We start from the raw sequence: 21,031 nt of genomic DNA on the forward strand, positions 1-21,031 counted from the left end.
ATCAATCTTTCCAGCTACTGCTACACTCCGTCTTCCATCATTGAGTCATATCTTGCATCACAGAACAGAACAGAACGGAACACTGTGGATAATGTGTTTTTCTTTATTTCATACTTCTTGACTTATCTTTTTCTTAATATGAAGTTGTTATGCCTCATAACAAAAGAACTTGTTTGAAGAATGAAGGGGGGAATTGTGGCTCACAAAATAAAGACAATCTCTCATAATATTCTTTACAAATTCTTCTTACAACAAAAAAAACCATGAACAATGCCTCTGTTGTGACAGTAGAATACAACAGAAAAATAAAGGTTTTGCACTCAACATTTGATTTAATCTAACGGAGACCAAAGGAAACAAAAGAAAAAAAAGGAACAGAACGTCCTGTACTCGCAAATAAACGTTAGCTCCTGAGATTCTCCGTGGACAGAGTCACTGTTCTGAAGCTGCCACTACTGCAATGGTGACACTGTGACATCACAGTGGCGCAAAGATTGCAAAAGAAACCTCTGAAACCTCTGACCTTGCCGTACAGGAGTGATGACAAGGACGAGTGCCGACGAAACGAAACTGAAAACCTCCACTGACACCGTCACCTTTACCTCTTCTTCTTCTTCTGTCTGATGATCGGAAATGAAAAAAAAAAGAAAAGAGAAATGGACACAAAAAGAAGATTGAACATGTGTATAATTATCTCACAAAAGGCATTTACAGGCAATGACGAGGACATTAGTGACGGAGGGGCGGGGGGAGAGGGACTTTGGTGACGCAGAAACCGCTTGTGATACCTGACATTTTAATATTGCTTTGATAAAAAAGTATTAACAAATAATCAGCGACTGTGCGACCGTTAGACACACGCATTCACGTGGGGAAAAAAGAAAAGAAAAACCTGTGGAGGAGTTGGCGAGCACATATTTATGTATACAGAACATCTGCAGAGACAATCTCGCGTGGTCTACTGTAGATGTTTTGCTTCAGGATGAGGACAGATGCTTATGGCTGGTACTATTACACTGTTTACATTTAACACCATCACCCGCCCCCCATATTAAATTTATACAAAGTGAAGTCAAGGGGAGGCTTTTTTTTTTTTTCTTAAATCACCTCGCTGTTTTTTTTATAATCTCCATCATCATTCCTTCGTCTCATAACTTCTTGTCCGCGGCCGAAGATAAAAGTTCAACAGTTCTTTTTTGTTTTTTCTTCTTCTTCTTTTACTCCTCGGAGCAGATGCAAGATTTGGTGGTTTTTGGACTTTGAGACAAACACGTTTCCATCTGTTAGGTAGATCTGTTTTCCAATGGATGTCTTTTCTGTTCTTTGCCAAAGTCAACGTCCCAGTTGACATATCACTCAAAACAGTCACTCCATAATCTGTCCTTTTGTTTTTAACAGCCAAAGAATATGATGAGAAATCTGTTATTCGGACAAACCCACGTGCATTGTGCCGATTCAGTTTTTTTCCCCCAAGTTAAGGGACGGGATTGGTGACAAGTGAACCACTAAGTGACATCTTTTCACTGCCTAGTGTCCGTTGGCCTCAGAGGCCGAGGCAGGGGTGGAGGGGGTGGAAGAGCGGGACACAACCGAGGCCTTCTCTCCGCCAGGACTGGACACTGAAGGCACAATGTCGGGGGCCTTGACCCCGGTCAGACCGACAGGAGACACGCCGGCTGCTGCCGCTGCTGCGGCGGCGGCGGAGGCCACTGCAGCCGCCCTGCTCGCAGTGATGGCAGACATTGGTTTGGGTTGAGCTTGAAGTCCTGGGCTGCAGATAAGGTGATGCCTCTCCCAGTCTTTGTGCTGACAGAACGAGCCACAGTAGCGAGCCGCGTTACAGCCGCTGCACGTCTCGCTGGCTTTGCGCCCACAGTTCCAGCAGCACTGAGGAGGAGGAAAGGAGAGGTTTTCAGACGCAGGTTTGTGTTTTCCGTTGCATTAAATGAGCCATTTGAACACTTATAGAGCAGCGTGCAACTTTTAAATATTTAAATACAAACAAAATCTGTCAGATGAGTTCACACAACACTGATTAAGTCTGTCAGCTCCATATGGGCCTTTTTGTGTTTCTCAGTATTGCTGTGTTTGGATCCCATATTGCCTTTGCTGCACACAGGAAGTGATTAGTTTTACGCCAAGACAGATGGAGGCAACATAAATGCTGTGGTAGTAAAGTGACAGGGCTGCAAACAGGTGTGAGTCTTACTAGAAACACAAAAAATAACACAACATAAAAAGTTCTCTTAAAAATCCACTTTTTCAACACTCTCGCCCCCACCACAATGTAGTCTGATAGTATTGCTTGACAAGACACAGCATACAAATAATGTCACAAAATCACTATAACTATAACCTTTGAGGTTCATACTGCAAACAGTTATTGACTCATTCGGTAGATATGTAGCAACATTAGCGTTCAGTATGAGCCAGTTAAGGTCTGCACATGTGGAGAAGCTTCAGCTTGAAAAACAAATGCAACCAATACATCCTGCCCTCTTCCCGTCAGCCCTCTTATCAAAGCCTGGGAATGTTGGCTGCAGGTTCTCTGAGGATTTCCTGCAGGACAACATAAATGCAGTACCAGCTCCATAACCTCCGTCTACGCTCACCTCACTGGAATCCTCCTGTTCGTTGACGACCAGGATGGCGTCTTCTTGAGCCTTCCTCTTTGCATCAGCCAGAGTCTTTTCCATCTTAGCCCTCTCGGTGGCGATCATCTCGAAAGCCTTCTGCTCGGCCTCCGCCACCGCTTTCTGCACCTCATCCATGGCCTGACGCTTCACTTCGTTCACCGCTTCTTCTGCACAACAGGGAAAGTATTTCATGTTGAGCTAAAGAGAGCACTGGCACGGAGGTTTTTTATTTTGTGTGTGTGTGTGTGTGTGTGTGTGTGTGTTCCATCTCCAAAATAGTCATGTTATTTTCTCAGTAACCTTAAATTACTGCGTCTGTAGGTATTCATTACGATGATCCTTGTGTTTAACAACAGACAACCTTCATTATTTTATTATGTGGTGTTCTCACCAGCTTTCCTCCAGATCTCATCTGGAACATATGCCGAGCCTGGCCGCGAAGCAAAGTCGCGCTTGGAGTCTGTGGGAAAAACAAGAGACAGAAGCGAGACATCAAGCACCTGTCGAGACTCACAGAGATATTAAGATGATTCACTGTTGGGAGGGAAGTTCAGCTCGACAAAGGTAACAGTGGAGAAATCTTTTACTTTGTTGTTCACGTAAACATATAGCTGCATATCCAGGCCGTAGAACATAAAAAAAAAAGAAAAAAGAAGTTGATTATCAAGAGTCTTGGGGCTGATCTGAAATCTGAAAACTTCAGAAAGGAATTTGTTTGGCTTGGAGGGAATGGCAGACTAACAGGCTGTGTCAACATTCTGTCTGTTCCCTCCAATATCTCTCCCTGCAGCTCAGCTCATCTCCTCCTAACTTATATCATCCATCTCACCCGCATTTTCTCTCCCCCCCCCTTAACTTACATCCTCATTTTTCCCCCCACAACAACAACCTGCATACACCCTCCCCACTGTCATCTCCACCCCCACCACACTCTCTCCGCTCGAGCCCAGGCAGGCAGGCAGGCAGGCAGGCAGGCTTCCCGGCTGGGGGCCCAGATGGTGCTCTGGCGAGTCAGCCAGTTCTGAGTCTCGGAAAGCCTGCAGAACGGCAGGACGGCCCTTCTGTGGCCGATATGGCCGAAGCCAATCCTGGCACTTCTCTGTGACTATGGACCAGCAGGGGGAAGGCGAGGCTGGCAGTGTGGAGAGAACAGTGCCAGTATACAACAGACTGCGGAACAAACTGTGGAAGGCACTCGGCAACACACGGACATGTGACTTTGCTGCACTACTATTTTTTGGCCACTAGATAGTGTAAGGAGCATCACATAAGATTTCAGGCTGTGCTGGTTTGTGCTCAGACCTACAAAACCCATCATCAGAGTGAGCTGGACCCTAAGTGGTGAGCAACTAACCGCTGATTTCCATTGAACCCAGTGGTTTGCTTCATCTGGCGTCACAAAGCGACTGCTCTGGTAAATAACAGTCAAGATGATTCATGTGGCAGTGTAGAAAAAAAAAAACAGTGTAACCCACCTGACTCTGCGGAGTGGGGGCTGTGTGTCTTGGAGAAGGGGGTGGAGCCCGAACCTCCTTTGCGTGGGTCCTCCTGCTCGCTTGAGCGCCGTCGCCAGTAGTTGAGCTCCTCGCGATCGGACTCCTGGCACCGTCTGAGCACGCTCACTGACCTCCGGGTCTTCTCCACCATGTCCACAATGCAGTTCAACACCTGACGAAAGACAAAACAATGGATGACTTTTGAAACATGGAAGAATCACATTGGATTGTGTACATTGTTCAGCTAAAAGGTTATAGTAAACAAAATAACACTTTAATGCTATCATGAATCTGAGGCTTGTGAGAAAGTAAAACACTGCTTTGCAGAGGAATGCAGTGAAAGAGATGACATTTTAAATCCTTTCTCTATCATAAACCCATTAGCAGCCATGTAGTCGTCTGCAGACTTACGTGGTCCAGATGCCTCCATTCATCAGCCCACTCTCTGTCTGTCAGCCTGTGGTCCACCGGCTCCTCACGGTAACCCCCATTAGTTCCTTAATAAAAACACACACAAGATAAGCCACAGGCCAGTGTGATTAACATTCATCTAAATATGAGACAAGCCACAAGTGACAGTGAGTGAGTGAAATGTCTGTAACCTTGTATCGCTGACTTTGTTAAGATGACAAAAAAAAACAAGATAACCTAAAAAATAAATAATAAATAATAAAGATAGCCTTTTTTAATTTTTGGCGCAAAATCAAAAGTGACAGGAGAGACATGGCTGTACAGAGTCAAAGGCGGCGCCGTCTTCCATTAATAATGACAGGAATTGGGTTAAAGTTAATGAGGAACAAAGAATAAAAGACAAAAAGATGTGAGACGGGCCAAGGGAATATAACAGAAAGGTGGGGTTTAAAGAGAAAACGAGAAGCCTGTGATGCAAAACAGACCTTTGGCTCCCAGAGCCTGCACACATCTGGAAGTCAGCTGTCAACCACACACACATGCACACATACACACACACACTCCCCATACTTCTCCCTTAGCACCTCCCCTCCTGGAGCTCACAGCATTCCAGTAGGGAGACACTCAGGCTGAGTGGAGTGGCTCCACTTCTAAACACAACCAGCCGCTCTGACACTCACTGTGGACAATTACAACCGCTAACCACATGCACACACACACACACACACATACATGCACGCACATGCACGCACGGCACACTGATGCACAAATGATTCCAGTTGTTATTACACAATGCTATGACTTAAGCAATATTTAATTATACATTCGACAATAATAACAGTTTGCATACAAAGCTTGTGCGGAGCATCCAAACATGTCCATGCACAGACACTGTATTCACCCTCACACAAAAACCACAATCCTTTAAGACCGAGAAAGAAACGACCAACAAGAGGCCACATGCACACTAGGCTTGTTGACAAGAATAATGATTCCCACACACAAACACGCACACACACGCACGCACACGCACACATACGCGACTTCCCCTTAACCTCTCCTCCACTCCTGGTTCTCATCAGTGTTCAGTGTTCATCAGTTCAAAGCCATGTGGACTGTGTGTGTGTGTGTACGCGTGTTCCTGTGAGTCAAGTGGCGGCAGGCGGGCGGGAGACTGTCAGGGACTAAGACCTCATAAACACTGCACCCTCTACCTTGAACATATCAAGGTATGTGTCTTTATGTGTGCGCGCCTGTGTCTGTGTGAGCTACTGCTGTTTCCACTGTGTGCTGACACGTCCCAAACGGAGGGCAGATATACACCAGAGGAGATCCAACCCTCGCTGCCTGGATAGTATGGCACTGTTTATACACGCGTGGACACCAGAGACATATGTGGGGGTGGCTGTCCAAACACGGAGACCACCCGTCATCGCGCGCTGATTATGGCGTGCGTGTAGGTGTGTGTTCGTTTCATTTTAATGTGACTATTTATTCAATAAATGCCTTTACCAGGCGCTGCCGTGCAGATCCAGACTAAGGTACATGCTGCTAGTGTTTGCGGTGACATGATCTCCACCTCCAGCAAATGTGTTAACACGATCTGGCAGCCGTACAGTATGTGCGGAAAGGATGTGCGACAGCCTTACCTACCACACATAACTGCTACATCAGCGTATTTTCTTGTGATATCATATTAGTATGCAGTTCTAAGTTATCCTGTATTAGTCACAGAGCCAGACAGACATCTGTGGAAAGAAAGGAAGAGGGACAGATGGGGCAGATGCCGTGCTACACGTCACGCCTGTTTCTGGAAAGCTGATAATCTATCTAAAAAAAATGAAAAATAAATAAATAATCACGCAAGCACAATGCTGACATTTGTGACGGCTCGGTCGAAATATAAAAATGCTCAACTTGTCATCACGTTGTCACCGATAATGTGAAAAGAAAGTGGCCAAGGAAATAAAAAGATCGACGGGCTGCGTCGCATACCAGGAAGTCTGGGTCTGTCTTTGAGCTCGCGGATCTCCAGCATGCGTTGGCTGTGCTCTCGGTGCAGGATGTGTGGCGTTGCAATGTCATCCAGGGCATAGTGCTGCAAGGGTGGAGGAGTTGGGTGAAGCTGGGTGTTGAGCGGCAGCGGGTGGGCGGGGCTGTGTCGCGGCGCGGGGCTGATGGTGCAGATCCGTTTGGCAGCAGGCTCCATGGCTGCCGGTGGGCGTTCGTGGAAACCGTTCTCTTTAGCTCTGGAAAACAAAAACCACTGCATTTTTAATTTTCTAATGACGTGTCAGCGTGTAGATCTGAACGGACGCTGTTGTGGAGCATTCATCTCACCTGTTCGGGCTGTGTCTCTTGGTCCCAGCGTCAGAAGGCTCCATCAGCAGCTCCGAAGAGTCTGGAGAGGAAGCCAGCGTGGTGCTCAGGAGGAGGTGCTCGTGCTGGGACAGGTACTGGGCTGGAGTTTGCTTGGCTGCCCGTGCACAGTGGAGCAACTCCCTCTGCAGCAGAGGTAGGTTTGCCTGGCGAGGGAGAAAGAAACGTTCACTTGAAATTTGCTAAATGGTCAAAAGGACAAGCCAGCGTGTATGAAACTCGTCCAGCAAAGACAGAATACTCATTACAGAAGAAGACGTCGATCTGGAGAAAACAGAATTATTCTACACGGACGACTAAAAGAGAGTAAATCTGCCTTGGCTGGAACAGGGTTTAAAGAGGGGGGGTACTGACTCCTTGAGGTCTGGCTGTAGGGCTCAGTATGAGTCTGGGTGTTGTTCTGCGGCTGCCTCCATGGTGGCTGTGGTTTACCTCTTTCAAATAAAAAAAGGGCTCCATTTTCTAAACTGCTGCTGAAGCTGGTTACAAACCGCTGGCATGCAGCTAAATGCAGTACAGCAAAGACATTCAGGATGGTAGAGAAAAAAAAAAACATTTCAAAACAGGCTCTGCTTACTTCCCCCCTCATTCCTCACCCTTTTTCTTTTTTTTTAAAAATATCTATCAGTGAGCGTCTCGGTCGTATCTTTGCATCTCACTGTTCCTTGCATTTCCCTAATTAGGAACAGAATCGGGTGTGTTTGCAATTACTGCCACTTCCTCACTCCCTCCTCTCGAAAAAACCAGCTAAATAACCAAACCATTCTACTTGAGTGAGTCTGGCGTCTTCTTCTCACGTAGCACACTCAATCATTATCTTGTCGATTCTGTAAAGCTGGACCCCCCCCATTTCTCTGACGTCAACCTATGGATGGTGATATTTCTGCGGTACGGTCCGTCTATAAGGTCCATGTGCTCTATTTTTTTTTTTCTTTTCTCCCACACTCCTCTTCCTCCCTTCTTTCCCTGGGGCCCCAGCCCGCGGACACATGTGCTGTGTGTCAGTTCAGCGGGCCTGCTCTCTGGGGTTCAGTGGGAGCGAACGCTAGATCGGAGGCGCCTTGGCAGCTGAATGCTCTTTTAACGGGACAGCGGCTCCATATGGCACACTGCACTGGAACCCATAAAAAAAAGGGAAGGGAACACTTTATAGGCATGTTTCACACTTCCCTCTCTCCTCTACCAACCTCTCTCTCTCTCTCTCTCTTTTCCACTTCACCCCCTTGACTTTGTCTCCCTCTCCATTCTCTCAGGAGTTGGCATTAAGTCGTGGGGACCCCACCCCCTCATAATAAATTGGTAGAAGGAGGGGAACAGAGGTTTCTTGTCTAAGCACTCACAGACAGACAGCTGGAGGGGTTCCAAAGGTGAGTAAGAGGTAAGTGTGGAAAAGGGGCAGATTTTGACTGCTCTAAGTTACGGCAGTACAACGGACTGAAGATTTATGGGCTGCTTTACTGAAGGGGGCTCCTAAAAAGTATACACTTGCAGACTTCCCTGGTTACAAAGGGGGCTCGAGAGGCTGTTTAACACACACACACTCATCTGTTGCATGTCAAGTCAACAGGCAAACCGGCGATAGCTGTGTTGCACTGCTGAAAAGCAGTTTATTCAATTAGGAAAGTGACACAGAGGCCTATTTATAGACCTCTGCTTTGTATCCTGGAGACATCGTAATAAAGTGTAATGAATCTATTACTTTTCCATCGCCATGACTCACAGGCCATAATGCGATTTCTGAAGAAATTGTTCAGATCATCCTGAGCGAGGGGAACGCTGATGTCAAGGACCTTCTCTTTATCTCTGGTAATCGCGCAGCACGGCCGACGCAGCCGAGATATGCGAGGTCTGACGGGGAGGTGATATTTTCAGCGTGGCTAAGTGATGCCGACATGTCGCAGGCAACAACAACCATCGGCCATGTGTCGTTTACTGAGAGGAGGGGGGAATGAAAAACACGCCGCTGCCAAGAAAAAGAAAGTCATTCCACAAAATAATGTTAAGCAAATACTGAAAGACAGAAAAGAGGTTTGGAAGTGTGTTTACCTTGAGAAAGGGAATAACAAAAGGGCGTAAGGGGAAGTTGGTCGCCTCCTGAAGCCGTGAGTGAAACTCCTCAATGGTAACTGTTGAATTCTAGGAGACAAGGGAAAGTGAAGTGTGAGATATTTAGATATAAATATATAAGCTATAAAAAGGGGACTTTTTTTTTTAACACAACATACTTCGAGATTTGTTCCTTTTCACTGAAAATATTAGATTAGAAACTAATCTTACCACGAGGGCCAGGACAAGGCTTCGAACACTGTCTCCAATCTCAGGAGAAATGTCATTGCCAAACTGCTGCAGCGTGGTCAGGAAACGCTTCAGTTTGCTCAGCTGGCGAGCTCCACAGGTGGCAGGCAGCTGCTGGTTTGCTAGCGATGAGGACGAGGAAGAGGAAGGTCCATTGCTGTAGCGCTGTGGTGGAGACGGCACTGCGTTCAAGGTGGGTGGGGAATGATGATTCCCATTCGTCACTGGGTTTAAAGGAGAGATGAAGACAGGGGATTAGGATGATTGATGCTTAAAGTGCACAAATATTTTGTTTATTATTAACAATTCTCGACAAGGATTCAATTCAGAAACAGTTTTCACTGAATGTGAATGAACTCTTTAGGTGGGAGCAACAGAACACTGTTAATCAGATGCTTAAAGGGGAACAAATCAGACAAACTCTAGACAAAAAAAAACAGAGTTCACATGTGACCCTTACGTGCTGTGGTGGAAAAAGAGGCGGGTCGAGGGCCGCTGGGGTTGACGGAAGGCAGGGGTGGCATCGTGGAGCTGGTGCTGCTGCTGCTGGGGGCTGATCTGGAATGAGTCTTAGCATCCACAGGAGAACCGGGCATGGCAGGGCTCTTCTTCTCTCTACTGTCTGCAAGGAGGAGAGAGGAGAGGAAAAAAAAAAAAGAAGGACACAATGATGTGAGTAAACACAAACTGTCCACAACAATTCACACCACCTTTTTCTTAATAATCTTCACACACATACAAAAGAAATAAAAGGAATTTAAAGCCAAGTATGTATTTGCTGCCTCAAAACAAGAACAAAGAACAAAGAATTTTAATGACATTGGGAAGCAGCGTGGGATCATGTGTGTTGTCATGTTGTTTGGTTCCCCCTGTGCGTTTCACACCGGAAGAGCTGCACAAATATGAATAAAACGGTGAGTAGTTGTTATCTATTAGTGACACAGACACACAAAAAGACAACACACTGGCTAACTAGTGGTACCAAATATTTCCTTCCTCGCTCCAACCAAACTGAAATGGTCTGTTACCCTGCCCAGAAATACATATTTCTATGGAGTTTAAAGAGTGTTGGAAACATTATGGCTAATGTACTACATCCGTCTCGTTGTTGTTAGATACTGGAATGCAGGAAGTGTTCCGTGTTATATCATTAACTCACAAACCACCACTTTAACTTTATCATCTCAGTGGTTTATAAATCAATGTAAAAGCTACAGGTCCACAGTCACACAAAAGACGCGCCCGCCCCTCAAAAGCCACTTCACATCATACAACACATACTAAACCCCCAACCCCCCCACCCACCAATCCACCCCGTCAATGAGCCAGATGTCTAAAGTTTAGCCCCTCATTCCCCAACTATTCAGATCAATAACAGAAGAAATGCTGAAGAAGGGCTATTGTGATGGAGAAGAATGCCCCCTCTTTGAGCTCCACAGAAAATGCAGGCGGGGACACAGAGAGAAAGGGACAGGGCTATTTCACGCTTTACTAACAAGGTCGGCAAGGCTTTTGAATGTTAAACGCAACTTCTTAATATGCTATTGCCGCTGAATGAGACCACCAGATAAGGGGCTGGAGAGGAGTGTGATGGGGGGTGGGGGGGGCGGGATCAGAAGCCACCTTTGTCTGCTTGAGATCCATGAAGGCTGGGTCCCGTCTCCATTTAGAGTGGATCAGACTCTTCTGAGAATAAACGATTAATAGACGAGTGCGATCTCACAGGTCACAGGGTTAACAGAGAGCAGCTTTTTAAATGTGGTTTCATGGCTTTAAGGCTTTGGCTTCAATGGCTCTCTGTATATCTTTTTTCACAGCTATGAACTCTGCGTGGCCTTGAGCCACAGGAACTCCGTTTATAAAGACTTCAGTCGGAGGGTTTAAGCCGTCAGCAGGTTACTTGGGAGAACTCAAGAGGAAGCGCGCGCATTTGGCGACTGTAAATAATTGCAGCGCAAATTGGGTGCAGAAACACGGAAATTCATGGACTAAAAATCTGGGAAAAGTTAAATTCTTTAATAAATAAATAAAATAAATGCTTAGTTACACATTCTGCTGCATCCACTTAGCCCTGTTTGCCTTTCCTAAGGGCTGTTTATGCAATTCATCTGCTATGCCTGTGACTCAAACAGTCTTACTGTTCATCCCCCCCAATACACACACACTCTTTCTCAGCCCTGTGGCCTTCCTGCCATCGCTCCACCTGTTCACCAACACAGGGGGCAGGAAAGTTGGATCTACGCAGACATTTGGACTGTCATACCCAACACACACACAATGTGCCAGTGCACCACAGGAAGCAGCACACACACACACACACTGGTTCCAAACACACTCTATCCATATGGCCAGAAATTAGACTGACATCTCAATAACAGGATCGACAGAGCATATGGCTTCAATATCAACACTGCAAACGTATAAAGTACTTTAAGTATACAATATATCTGATATAAAGTAGTGTTGCAGGTAAACGTATTCATAAGGACACAACAGTTTTTCCTCCAAATTTGACCTGTATCCTCATTACAGCTTTAAAATGCCACACTCCCAAGACAACTTCATGGTGCATGGGTCTGTCTTGAGCCTTGTCTGAGGTAACAGGATGTAACAGGAGACATCAGGTGTGTGTGTGTGTGTGTATACGGTGCAGACGGCCCACAGAGAATTGCCTCTGCTTGTCAATTAGACAGCGTACGTACATAGTCGGATGACTTCATCTGGCTTGCGAGCACCTGAGTCCACTGTATATAGTCACAGGACTGTCAGGGGAGGCAGCTGTCACCACAGCCAAACAACACACACACGCGCGCACACACACACACAAGCAAAGTATACAAAGTGGTCTAATGTCAACTCAGGTGAATATTGGCTTAAAAGGAGGATGTGTTTGTCTGGTCTAAATGCCACCTGTCATCTTTGCTCTAATGAAACAAAGGGAGGTCATATAAAGTGTCTGACACAGTAAAAAAAAAACAGACCAATAGATAATGACACATGTGCCACTTCTGGCTGATGAAATCAACAATATTCATGAATTCTTCTTAAACCATTCCAGGCTGCTGTCTTTGCCGTTGTCTTACCTTATCATGTGTATGCATGCATGTACTCTGTGTGTGAATAATATTGAGTTCTTTGGTTTCCTACAACAGTTGGTATTGCAGGGATGGAAAGGGAATGTGCCTCTGTGTGGCGACGGCTGTTGTTGCTAGCCAGGTGTTCCCTATTTGTTCAGCTTCAGGTGACGCTCGTCTGCATTTAAACATGCAGTCGGCTTTAATTGCCTCTGCCTCGGCAGGTGATGCAGAATGAGGCAAGGAAGAGACACAGGGAGGGGGAGAGAGCTGCTACTGAAAGCAATTCAGCACTAAAATAATGACATCAGAAACGACAAGGCAATTATTAAATGCAGAGGTCGTTCACGATATGTAGAGTGTGAACGGATAACGGACTTTGAGTCGGCGCAAATAAATCACACTTGACGTAAATGTGTGTTTATTAGCCATGTGGTTTACCTCTGAAGTTTAAACTATCTGTGGAAGGCTGAACGTTGTGAGTCATGAGAGTGTGTGTGTGTGTGTGTGTGTCCAATGTGATTGCATGTCTCCTCGTCCTGGGCTGCTATCATTGACCTGATATTGCAGATGAAGTGACAGAGGATGTAACACAGACTGGACGAGTTTGTTGTTGAGCAAACAGATAATTCATGCAGCATGTGCAGTGCTGTGAGTGCGTGACTTCCAAACACAGACATGTTAATGTACACAGATACACGGCATCATAGCGGACTGAATCAATCCTGTTGTTATTTAAAATGCATGCTTTTTTTTAATCGATTTATTCTTTTATATAGGAACATGCAATCAGGGTGAAACATGCAGGAGGAAAATCACCGGGAATTCACACAGATTTTATCTAACACTTATATGGGCTCGCTTGAATATTTTATGGAAATCAGAGCTGGCATAAAATATTCCAGGAATTAAATGTGTATTTTCACATCCAAAAGTAGGTCTATATACACACCCAACGGCGACAACAGAGAAACGGCTCAAACGTCTTAGACTCTGTAGAACGACAAACAGATGTAGGCTGTTGACCAAATTGTTTCCTTTAAATGCACAGGCATTATCCCCGCTACAATCAATAACACATCTCAACAAGCGGCGATCTCACATTTCCAACAACCACCAAAACATGTGAAAGCAACACAAGACGGTTGAAAGCAGTTGAAAGGAAAACAGAATGGAGTGAAAACATTATAGGTGAAGTAAGAACTGTGTAAAATGTGTTGTTTTGAAGCTGAGGTCAAAAAAAAAGAGAGACAGAAAAAAGACAGGCTAACGGACCTCCTAGCACCATGTTACTGATGGGCACATATCCTCCTCCCCCTCCTCCCCCTCCTCCTCCTCCTGTACCATATGGATCTAATCGGCCAAGAGCTGGCCAGCTGGGACCTCCAACAGTCACCTGTGAGAGAGGAAGGGACGGCTGGAGCCTCTTCCACTAAGCCACTGCCACCCCCTCCCTCCTACATATACACACACACAGTTCTATTCCGCCCTCCCTCCCTCCAATGAGAGGGAGAAGGAGGAGGGAGGTGAGGAGAGTGGGGCAGGGAGGCACGAGGCGACTGAATGCAAGCGAGTGGACTTAAATGCCGGGGAGACAAAGGCTGCACCTGGTCCCTGTCGGTCCACACACACCACCATAATACAGCGCACATCTGTTCCTCCATCCTGCACTTTGTGACCTCCCCCCCACCCCCCACCCCCACACACACACACACTGCACTGACTCAAACACAACCACATCTACTAATAAAACAGATAATTCAGCCGTGTTTGGCCTCCCCAAAGTCAATTTGCCGTTACAAACATTGGAGCTGCACAACAGGTTTCAAGGATTAAAAATGTTCAAGATTGTGTCAAACTTCCAAAAATCTGGACACACACACACACACACGTGTCCTCTCTGCTCATTTCAATCAGCTTAATTTGTGTTATTGCTCTCTTGGGGCTGGCACCTCATCAACAATTGCCACGTCACCGTTGCCTTGTTCTCTTCCATGTCAGTAATCACACAGTACATTTACTACAAAAATGTAAATCACGTTTGTATTATTGACATTTCAAACTTGTTTTAAAATCGTTTTATATGTCACTCCTGCATAATCACAATAGCACATGTACCGTTTAACAAGCACCGACAGGGATTAAGAAATAATTCTGCAAATTGGAGGCTCCAGAGTTATAGAAGGAGGGATGCAGAGGAGTGTGGAGCATGTGAGGGAAGGAATAACAAGGATATATACTGTTTTCATTTGGTTTCATCAGGAAGACAAGGCTGGTTGTCAGACCTGGAGCCAGGCTGTTTTTCTTGGCTCTCATTACCACCTTCCAGCCCAGAAGACTATTTGGACAAATCCCAACATCAATACGGGGAGGTGGCAAGGTTGACAGCAAGGAAGGAGGAAAGAGAAAGATGTAAACACTAAGACGCCAGCAATGGTGGGGAGAGGAGGAGACAAGGATGAAGGAAAACACGTATGTGACTTCCATTCACACACGTGAAGAAGCACAGATGTGTTGGGACGACTGAACTCCTCGCATTTCGCCAGCATGGAGTGATGATGAGAGAAGCCCTTGCATAACCTCATCACTCAGTGAGATAATTACAAAAACACTGCTCTAATCCGGCATGCCACATTTAAAAAAAAGTTAAGAGACTGAGGATGGAAATGTACTTAGTGGCAGAAAGAGAGAGAGAAAACTAAGCGGGGACGACAAGGCAGACAGACGTTGTCCATAAAAAAAGGAAGAATGAGCCGTAAAAAGAGGCACAGTGATTTGATGCTAGAAGCAGAGGAGGTTGGACAGTGAGCATGAACAGTGTCCACGTGTACATGAGGTCAAACCGAAAGGAGAATGCAGGAGAGAGAAGTCGCCCTTCAGTCTGACCTCAAACGATTTCACTGGGTTTTAAGTATGTGAAACCCAGAAATATTACTATAGAATATAAGACAGAATATTACAGGAAACTTATCTCTGTATCAGCAAGAACTGAAGGTTAAATTTCATTTTAATTCAACTTTTCTTGCCTTGAAGCGAACTGATGGGACTTTTCTTGGAGCACTGCTTGTCTGTGACCTCTGTCATGTTTTTTTTTTCTATTGCTCAGACAGTTTTGAATTCCTCTTCCTTATTTCCACCCTAAGCTTTAACCATGTCCTCGCCTCTGACTGGCTGGATTTGGCTGTAGTTATCGCCTACTTTGACTCCATTTCTAGCAGCTGGATATTTGATTCAGAGACTTTTGTTGGTAAGTTGCCAGAAAAGTGGAAAATCTTGCCAAAAGTCCCGAGTTGAGTAGTTCTAGATCGTGTTTATGTCAAAACCCAATTACATACTGTTAACCCCAGACATTTCTAAGCATACAAAGAGGCGTGCGGTTGGGCACTTGGGCGCTGGAGTGGAACGGTTTCATGTATTTCACACATGTACTCAAATTCAGTGTCTGTTACAGGCTCCACTGTCATTGGTCAAATGATTTGTGTGTTATTCAGAGTGGCACAAACCTGAAACACAGACACTTGCCTGCGTCACACACAGCTGGGCCACGGGGAAAGGAGCTGGAAGTGGATGTGTGTCATCATGTGTGAGTGTGTATGTTGGCCCCGTTTGCCAGGTGCTGAGTTTGTCATCAGCTGAGCGGAGACAGGACAGTTATTCCTGAAGTAACACACACTCACACACCTGTGAAATGGCCTGCCTGAGGCCCATGTGCACAGCGCACCCACCCACGCAAATAACAACTGTGACATAACCGGCAAAATTGGGATCTGTCCATCAAGGCTTTCATCCACGAAAGCTGTGACGCTGACACACTTTTACGCAGACTCTCACACACCCGCTCCCCTTCTCGGAGGCCAGTAGATTATCTGCCTATCTGGTTACAACCCTTCTCACCTCCCCGTGACTAATTGGTTAGCGTGCCCATCAATCAACGTGAGCCTCATAATTCTTTAAAGCCAAGAAATGCCAAATGAAAAACAATCCACTGTAGCATTTAAAGATGTATGACCATTAAAATTAAGTAAGGTTGTCTTCATTTTCTTTTTCCCATGCACATTTCTTCATGATGTCAGAAGTGAATTATACAGCTCCCCCGACTAACATCGAAGATGTATATCATCGCGTCTGTCTGGAAGATTAGGACCGGGTGGTTATAAACCAAGACAATCGACTTAACCTGCAGCCAGGAAAAATACTGCTTTTCCCGTTGGAGTCGTACATACACGGACTCTCGCTCTGAACTAGAAAGATACAGTAGTCCATAAAACAAAATACGACCTCTTGACACACGAAAACAAAGTGAACACTAAAACACTTGCTTCAGACCAGGTGTCAGAGGCCTCAACAGCCAAGTGGCCAGGGATCTGGTCCAACCAGATGTTGCAATCACCACGAGCCATGCAGAAGACATTTACACTTGACTCAGGCCTTTTTTTTTGTTTAACGGCTTTTGTGTTTGTTCTTATCGCCATTTTTACATGTACTCATCCAGCAGCTTACATGTGCAACTAATAGCCAGGTTAAAGTGAGTTGATGTACAAAACCTGCTCTGGAAATCCCTTCTTAACATCAGTCGACTCAATTTATGGCACAAAAGACCTGCGTTATCCCGTACTTGAAAAAAAAGCTGGAAAAACAATAAACATGTATGCATTTAGTTTTTCATGCAGTCGTCTCCACTCTTTTTTCACTTTGCCATTCTGCCATGCAGCACTCATCCTGTACCAGGCTGTGCAATGTTTGTAAAATATGTCGAGGAGCAAGCTGCAAATCTGTCTGATCTCACAAGCAAAGCTCTAGAAAAACATGTGTACCGTATATATGCAGTGTGGTGTATTGCACCAAAAGAAAGATATTGCATTTTCTCCCAGCAAATAAACGGTTACCCTGAGACTTTTGTCGACACGGTGAGTTAAAGCTGAGAACCGGTCACAGGCTTAACCGTGACGTATGAAAGACCGGAGCTCAAAAGCTGTTTGGGAGACAGATAAGTAAAACAAAGGGGCCAGCTGTGCTCAAAACAATAAGGCAGAGATAGTGCGTGGTTTTGAAAAAGTGTGGGCAGCAGAACTGTGTTTTCAGTCAGATATTTGCCAGCACAGAAGACGACGGAGAGAAGGGGAATGTTGGAGAGAAGATAATGAGTTCCCAGACGGGCACCAACACCCATTTCTTGTTCACCCAACACATCTAACAAACCCAAGTATATATTTAATTCTTTTTTTACAAGTTCTCCTGAGAATCAGCTTCTACCTTAATGGGTTTTGCATTGGAAATATTTACATTTCAGAGAGCACACAATGCCAATGTTTTGTTTCTGTTACCTCTGCTATCAAATATAGAATGCTGATAAATGTGTGTGTCTTACACGTGGGCAATGTTTTGCTTAATTGCCAGCAGCAGTGTTTTTGTGACAAAAAAAAAAATCATTTAAAGAAACCAATTAAATTCAATGTCATTTTTAATCACATTGAACCTGTGGCCTTCATTACTATATTTCAAATGCCAAGTAGTCTTTTCAATTTATTATATCTAACACTTACACGGGCAATTAATTTGGATTGATTCATTAGAGAGAATTGAGTTGTGGCCATTTTACGGTCTTTTAAGCACGTGCTGGCGATACTCCACCCCCTCAGAAAACACAAGCCCAGTAAATAAAGGCTTTGTCTTGGGTCAGTGAGTGGGTCTCTTGGGGCAGCGGAGGGTCAGTGGACCTCTCACTCAGGCAATTGGCAGGCACAAGGAGAGCGGCTCCCACACAGTGTCAGCCATGGAGGGTGTGTGCAGGTGGTGATCCCCATTGATACAGATCTATGTCTGCACACTCACCAACTCACACATGCACAGCGCTATTTGCATAGTCGGCAGACGTTCCCCATGATGAAACAATCTTTCAGTGGGCTACTTGTAGAGATTGAGCCGTTTCTGTGGAGTCAAAGACCTAACCCTTTAATGTCCACACACACACACACACAAGCACATATGAGAGCGCACACATTCAAACACTGCACCACTCACAGAACCCCTGGGGCCAGATATCACAGTCCTCACAACTGGAACTAATAGAGCACTTCCTTTATCAAACCATTGAAGCAGCTGCTCAATGCTGTGTCAATGTGTGTGTGTGTGTGTGTGGAAAAGGGGGTCTTCTGTGGACAAATTCTTCTGATAAAGGCAAGTGAGCAAGGGGTCACGGTGGTCTCTTTCTCTATCTATTACAGCACTTTCAGTCGAGAAATTCACAGCTGGGATTGAGGTCGGAAAGAAAATAAGCTGCAGAAAGTTATTAAAGACAAGCAACCTTGTACTTCTGCAGACATAATGTCTACGAGACACCTGGTACACACACTTCCCCAGACACAACCATGCACTTACCACATATGTGATTTAAAACCTCAAAGCGGCATGAATCCAAGACTAAAACAGTCACAGGCTCAAGTGAAAAAGGAGAGTTGAACAGTAAACCTTTCAAATCAAGACAGTAGTTTGAAACAACGCAAATACGTAAAATAATAGCAATCTGGGTTATTTGACATAAATGTTTGAAATAATTACAATATCTATAGTACAGTAACACATATTTTAGATAGTGTCTTGTGTGGAAATGATCAGAAAAATGCAGTTACACATTTCACTGAAATCTTCAGTCCTTTTGAAAATGAATGGAAGTACTTCTATTGAATAAACTAAAATGTATCTTCGCACATACACATACAGTATACATACACAGAGACACAGGATACTGCCTGCTGTCAGGAGTGTGACAGTGTCCAGCAGAGCAGACGGGGTATCTGCTTTAAGACTGTGCAGCCGACAGCAGGACTCTCCTATCTCCCTGATGGAGCGGCCCTGGCCTGACGTGACACTAGCCAGGTCTCTCTTGCCTGCATCGACGACTCACAACCTCCTCCCTTCACATCCTCCCCACTCACTGTATTACTGCTCCAGTCACTTGTGTCACACTATTACAACAATGTGGCATTTGCCCTTTGCTGGGATCCAGATTCCCACTGATGTCAGGGCTGTGCAACATGAAGGCTCAGCCCGAAAGACAGACACAGCAGTTTCTCGCTTCTTCCCATTTGTCAGAAATACTGTGCAGCAGACGCACACGTTTTCTCTACTTACTATACTCTTAAATTAATGTATTTGTCTGGTTATGGTAGTTTTTACACACAGGTCTCACTACTGGGGGAAAGATGGAAAACATAAACACGCCAAGAAGATAGGATGGAACTTCTATCTCCCACAAGTGGAAGCAATTTGGAAGTCATGCTGGAATATAACACGAGGGTGCAAATATTATGTTTTTTTATCATTTTACAACCTGACCTTGGATAGTTAAATTTGAAAAACTACCCTTGTCGATAGTAAAAGACAGACAACTTGCCCCGTGAGAACTGGCATCAACAGCTCAACACAAAATCAACACAAAATCGTGAAGTTTCTTTAACAGGCAACGCTCAGTCCATGTGGCAATATATAGCAGTATCATGGGCACAGATTTATCCCTCCTTCGTCATGGGATGAAAAGATGAAGAGATAAAGAGGAGAGGATGATGCACCATCTGTACAGTACTGAGCAGCTCCAGGAATTAGGCTGGAACACACACACACACACACACACACACACAAAGGTTTGTCCAACTCTAGTTGTTGGAACACTTCAATGGTTTCCTCTCAGTAGATCAGCAACCAGCTGACTGGATAGCTATCTTTAATCTAACATTTAATCCTAATTTAAAACAGAGTTATCTATGAGGAAATGGATAACTCACGTCACTGTTTGTATCTGAAAGCACACACACACACAGTATGTGTACGTAAATGCACTGTATGCATACATGGACACACTTACTCTCATTTAGAATAAATGGTGTTCACAAAACACAAAAGAGCAGACCTACCTCCTCTCTAGTAGAGTCCACTCTCACGTCCGTGGAGAAAGTCAGCTGCAGTGGCGAGGCTCTGCTTTCTTATCCTTTCCTTTCTCTCCGTGTCTCTCCGTGTCTCTCTGTGTCTCTCTGTGACTCCACACCTTCATATGTCAGGCATGTGTTTGCATTCCCACATATGTGAGTTGCAGTGTGGCTTAGGCCAGAGCCAGAGACACAGATGGCAGCCAGATGGAGACAGATAACCGAGGAAGACCAGCGCGACGCTGCACACAACACAACAACAACAAGGCGCTCTTACTTTCTCTGTCTCAGTGTTGGCTTGTCTTTCTTTCTCTCGCGCGGAGCTCTCTCTCTCTCTCTCTCCTTCTCTCTCGCTCTGTGTGTGTGTCTGTCTCGTGTAATCTCCTTCACTCCGTCTGCCTTTTCTCTTTTATTTGATTCCTCCCTCGCTGACTGGGACTCCTCTCTCTTCCGCGCTCTCTCAAGCTCTGAGTCTGTCTCGCTCTCTCGCTCGCTCTCGCGGCTGAAGCCCCTCCCCCCTTTTCCCACACAAACTGTCCTCCCTCTGTTGTCATGGGCCGGGCGCTCCAGTGACGTCACAACCCCCCTCCAACTCTCTATATGGATCCTGGCCAATCATCCACTGCTGACTGGCTCCATTCAACCTGCATTCACAGAGAAGGGCCTTGCAATTAACATAACTAATTGCTTTGGCACCTAAAGGCTAAACAAGAGACAGTGCCAAGGGCGACAAAAGTCTATGTTTGTGTGTGTGCATCTGTATGAGTGTCCGTGTGTGTGTGTGTGTGTGTGTCCCATACCCTTCTGCCCCTTCATAA

The 21,031-nt window shown here is 45.3% G+C and overlaps 1 protein-coding gene across 1 annotated transcript; it reads right to left on the reverse strand.

The window, feature by feature from the left end:
* Positions 1–89: 89 nt before the first annotated feature.
* LOC122776690 (protein CBFA2T2-like) lies at positions 90–20,685 on the reverse strand. Its single transcript, XM_044037341.1, has 11 exons — positions 20,202–20,685; positions 9,678–9,839; positions 9,200–9,441; positions 8,969–9,058; positions 6,884–7,068; positions 6,539–6,792; positions 4,544–4,629; positions 4,112–4,304; positions 3,028–3,096; positions 2,613–2,803; positions 90–1,887 (listed from the first exon to the last, which is right to left on the reverse strand). The coding sequence occupies exons 2-11, from the start codon at positions 9,811–9,813 to the stop codon at positions 1,528–1,530; spliced, it is 1,806 nt and encodes a 601-aa protein (XP_043893276.1). The 5' UTR covers positions 9,814–9,839; positions 20,202–20,685; the 3' UTR covers positions 90–1,527.
* Between the last annotated feature and the right edge of the window lie 346 nt (positions 20,686–21,031).

The sequence above is a fragment of the Solea senegalensis genome, linkage group LG11, assembly GCF_019176455.1.
Source record: "Solea senegalensis isolate Sse05_10M linkage group LG11, IFAPA_SoseM_1, whole genome shotgun sequence".
NCBI classification, from domain to species: Eukaryota; Metazoa; Chordata; class Actinopteri; order Pleuronectiformes; family Soleidae; genus Solea; species Solea senegalensis.

What these genes read in the sequence shown, in the direction of transcription:
- LOC122776690 (XM_044037341.1), bottom strand. Translation starts at nt 9,813, where the DNA reads ATGCCCGGTTCTCCTGTGGATGCTAAGACTCATTCCAGATCAGCCCCC. An exon ending in GCCTTGTCCTGGCCCTCGTG is followed by an intron (nt 9,059 to 9,199) that starts GTAAGATTAGTT and finishes CTTGTCTCCTAG; the next exon opens with AATTCAACAGTTACCATTGA. An exon ending in TGAGATCTGGAGGAAAGCTG is followed by an intron (nt 2,804 to 3,027) that starts GTGAGAACACCA and finishes CCTGTTGTGCAG; the next exon opens with AAGAAGCGGTGAACGAAGTG.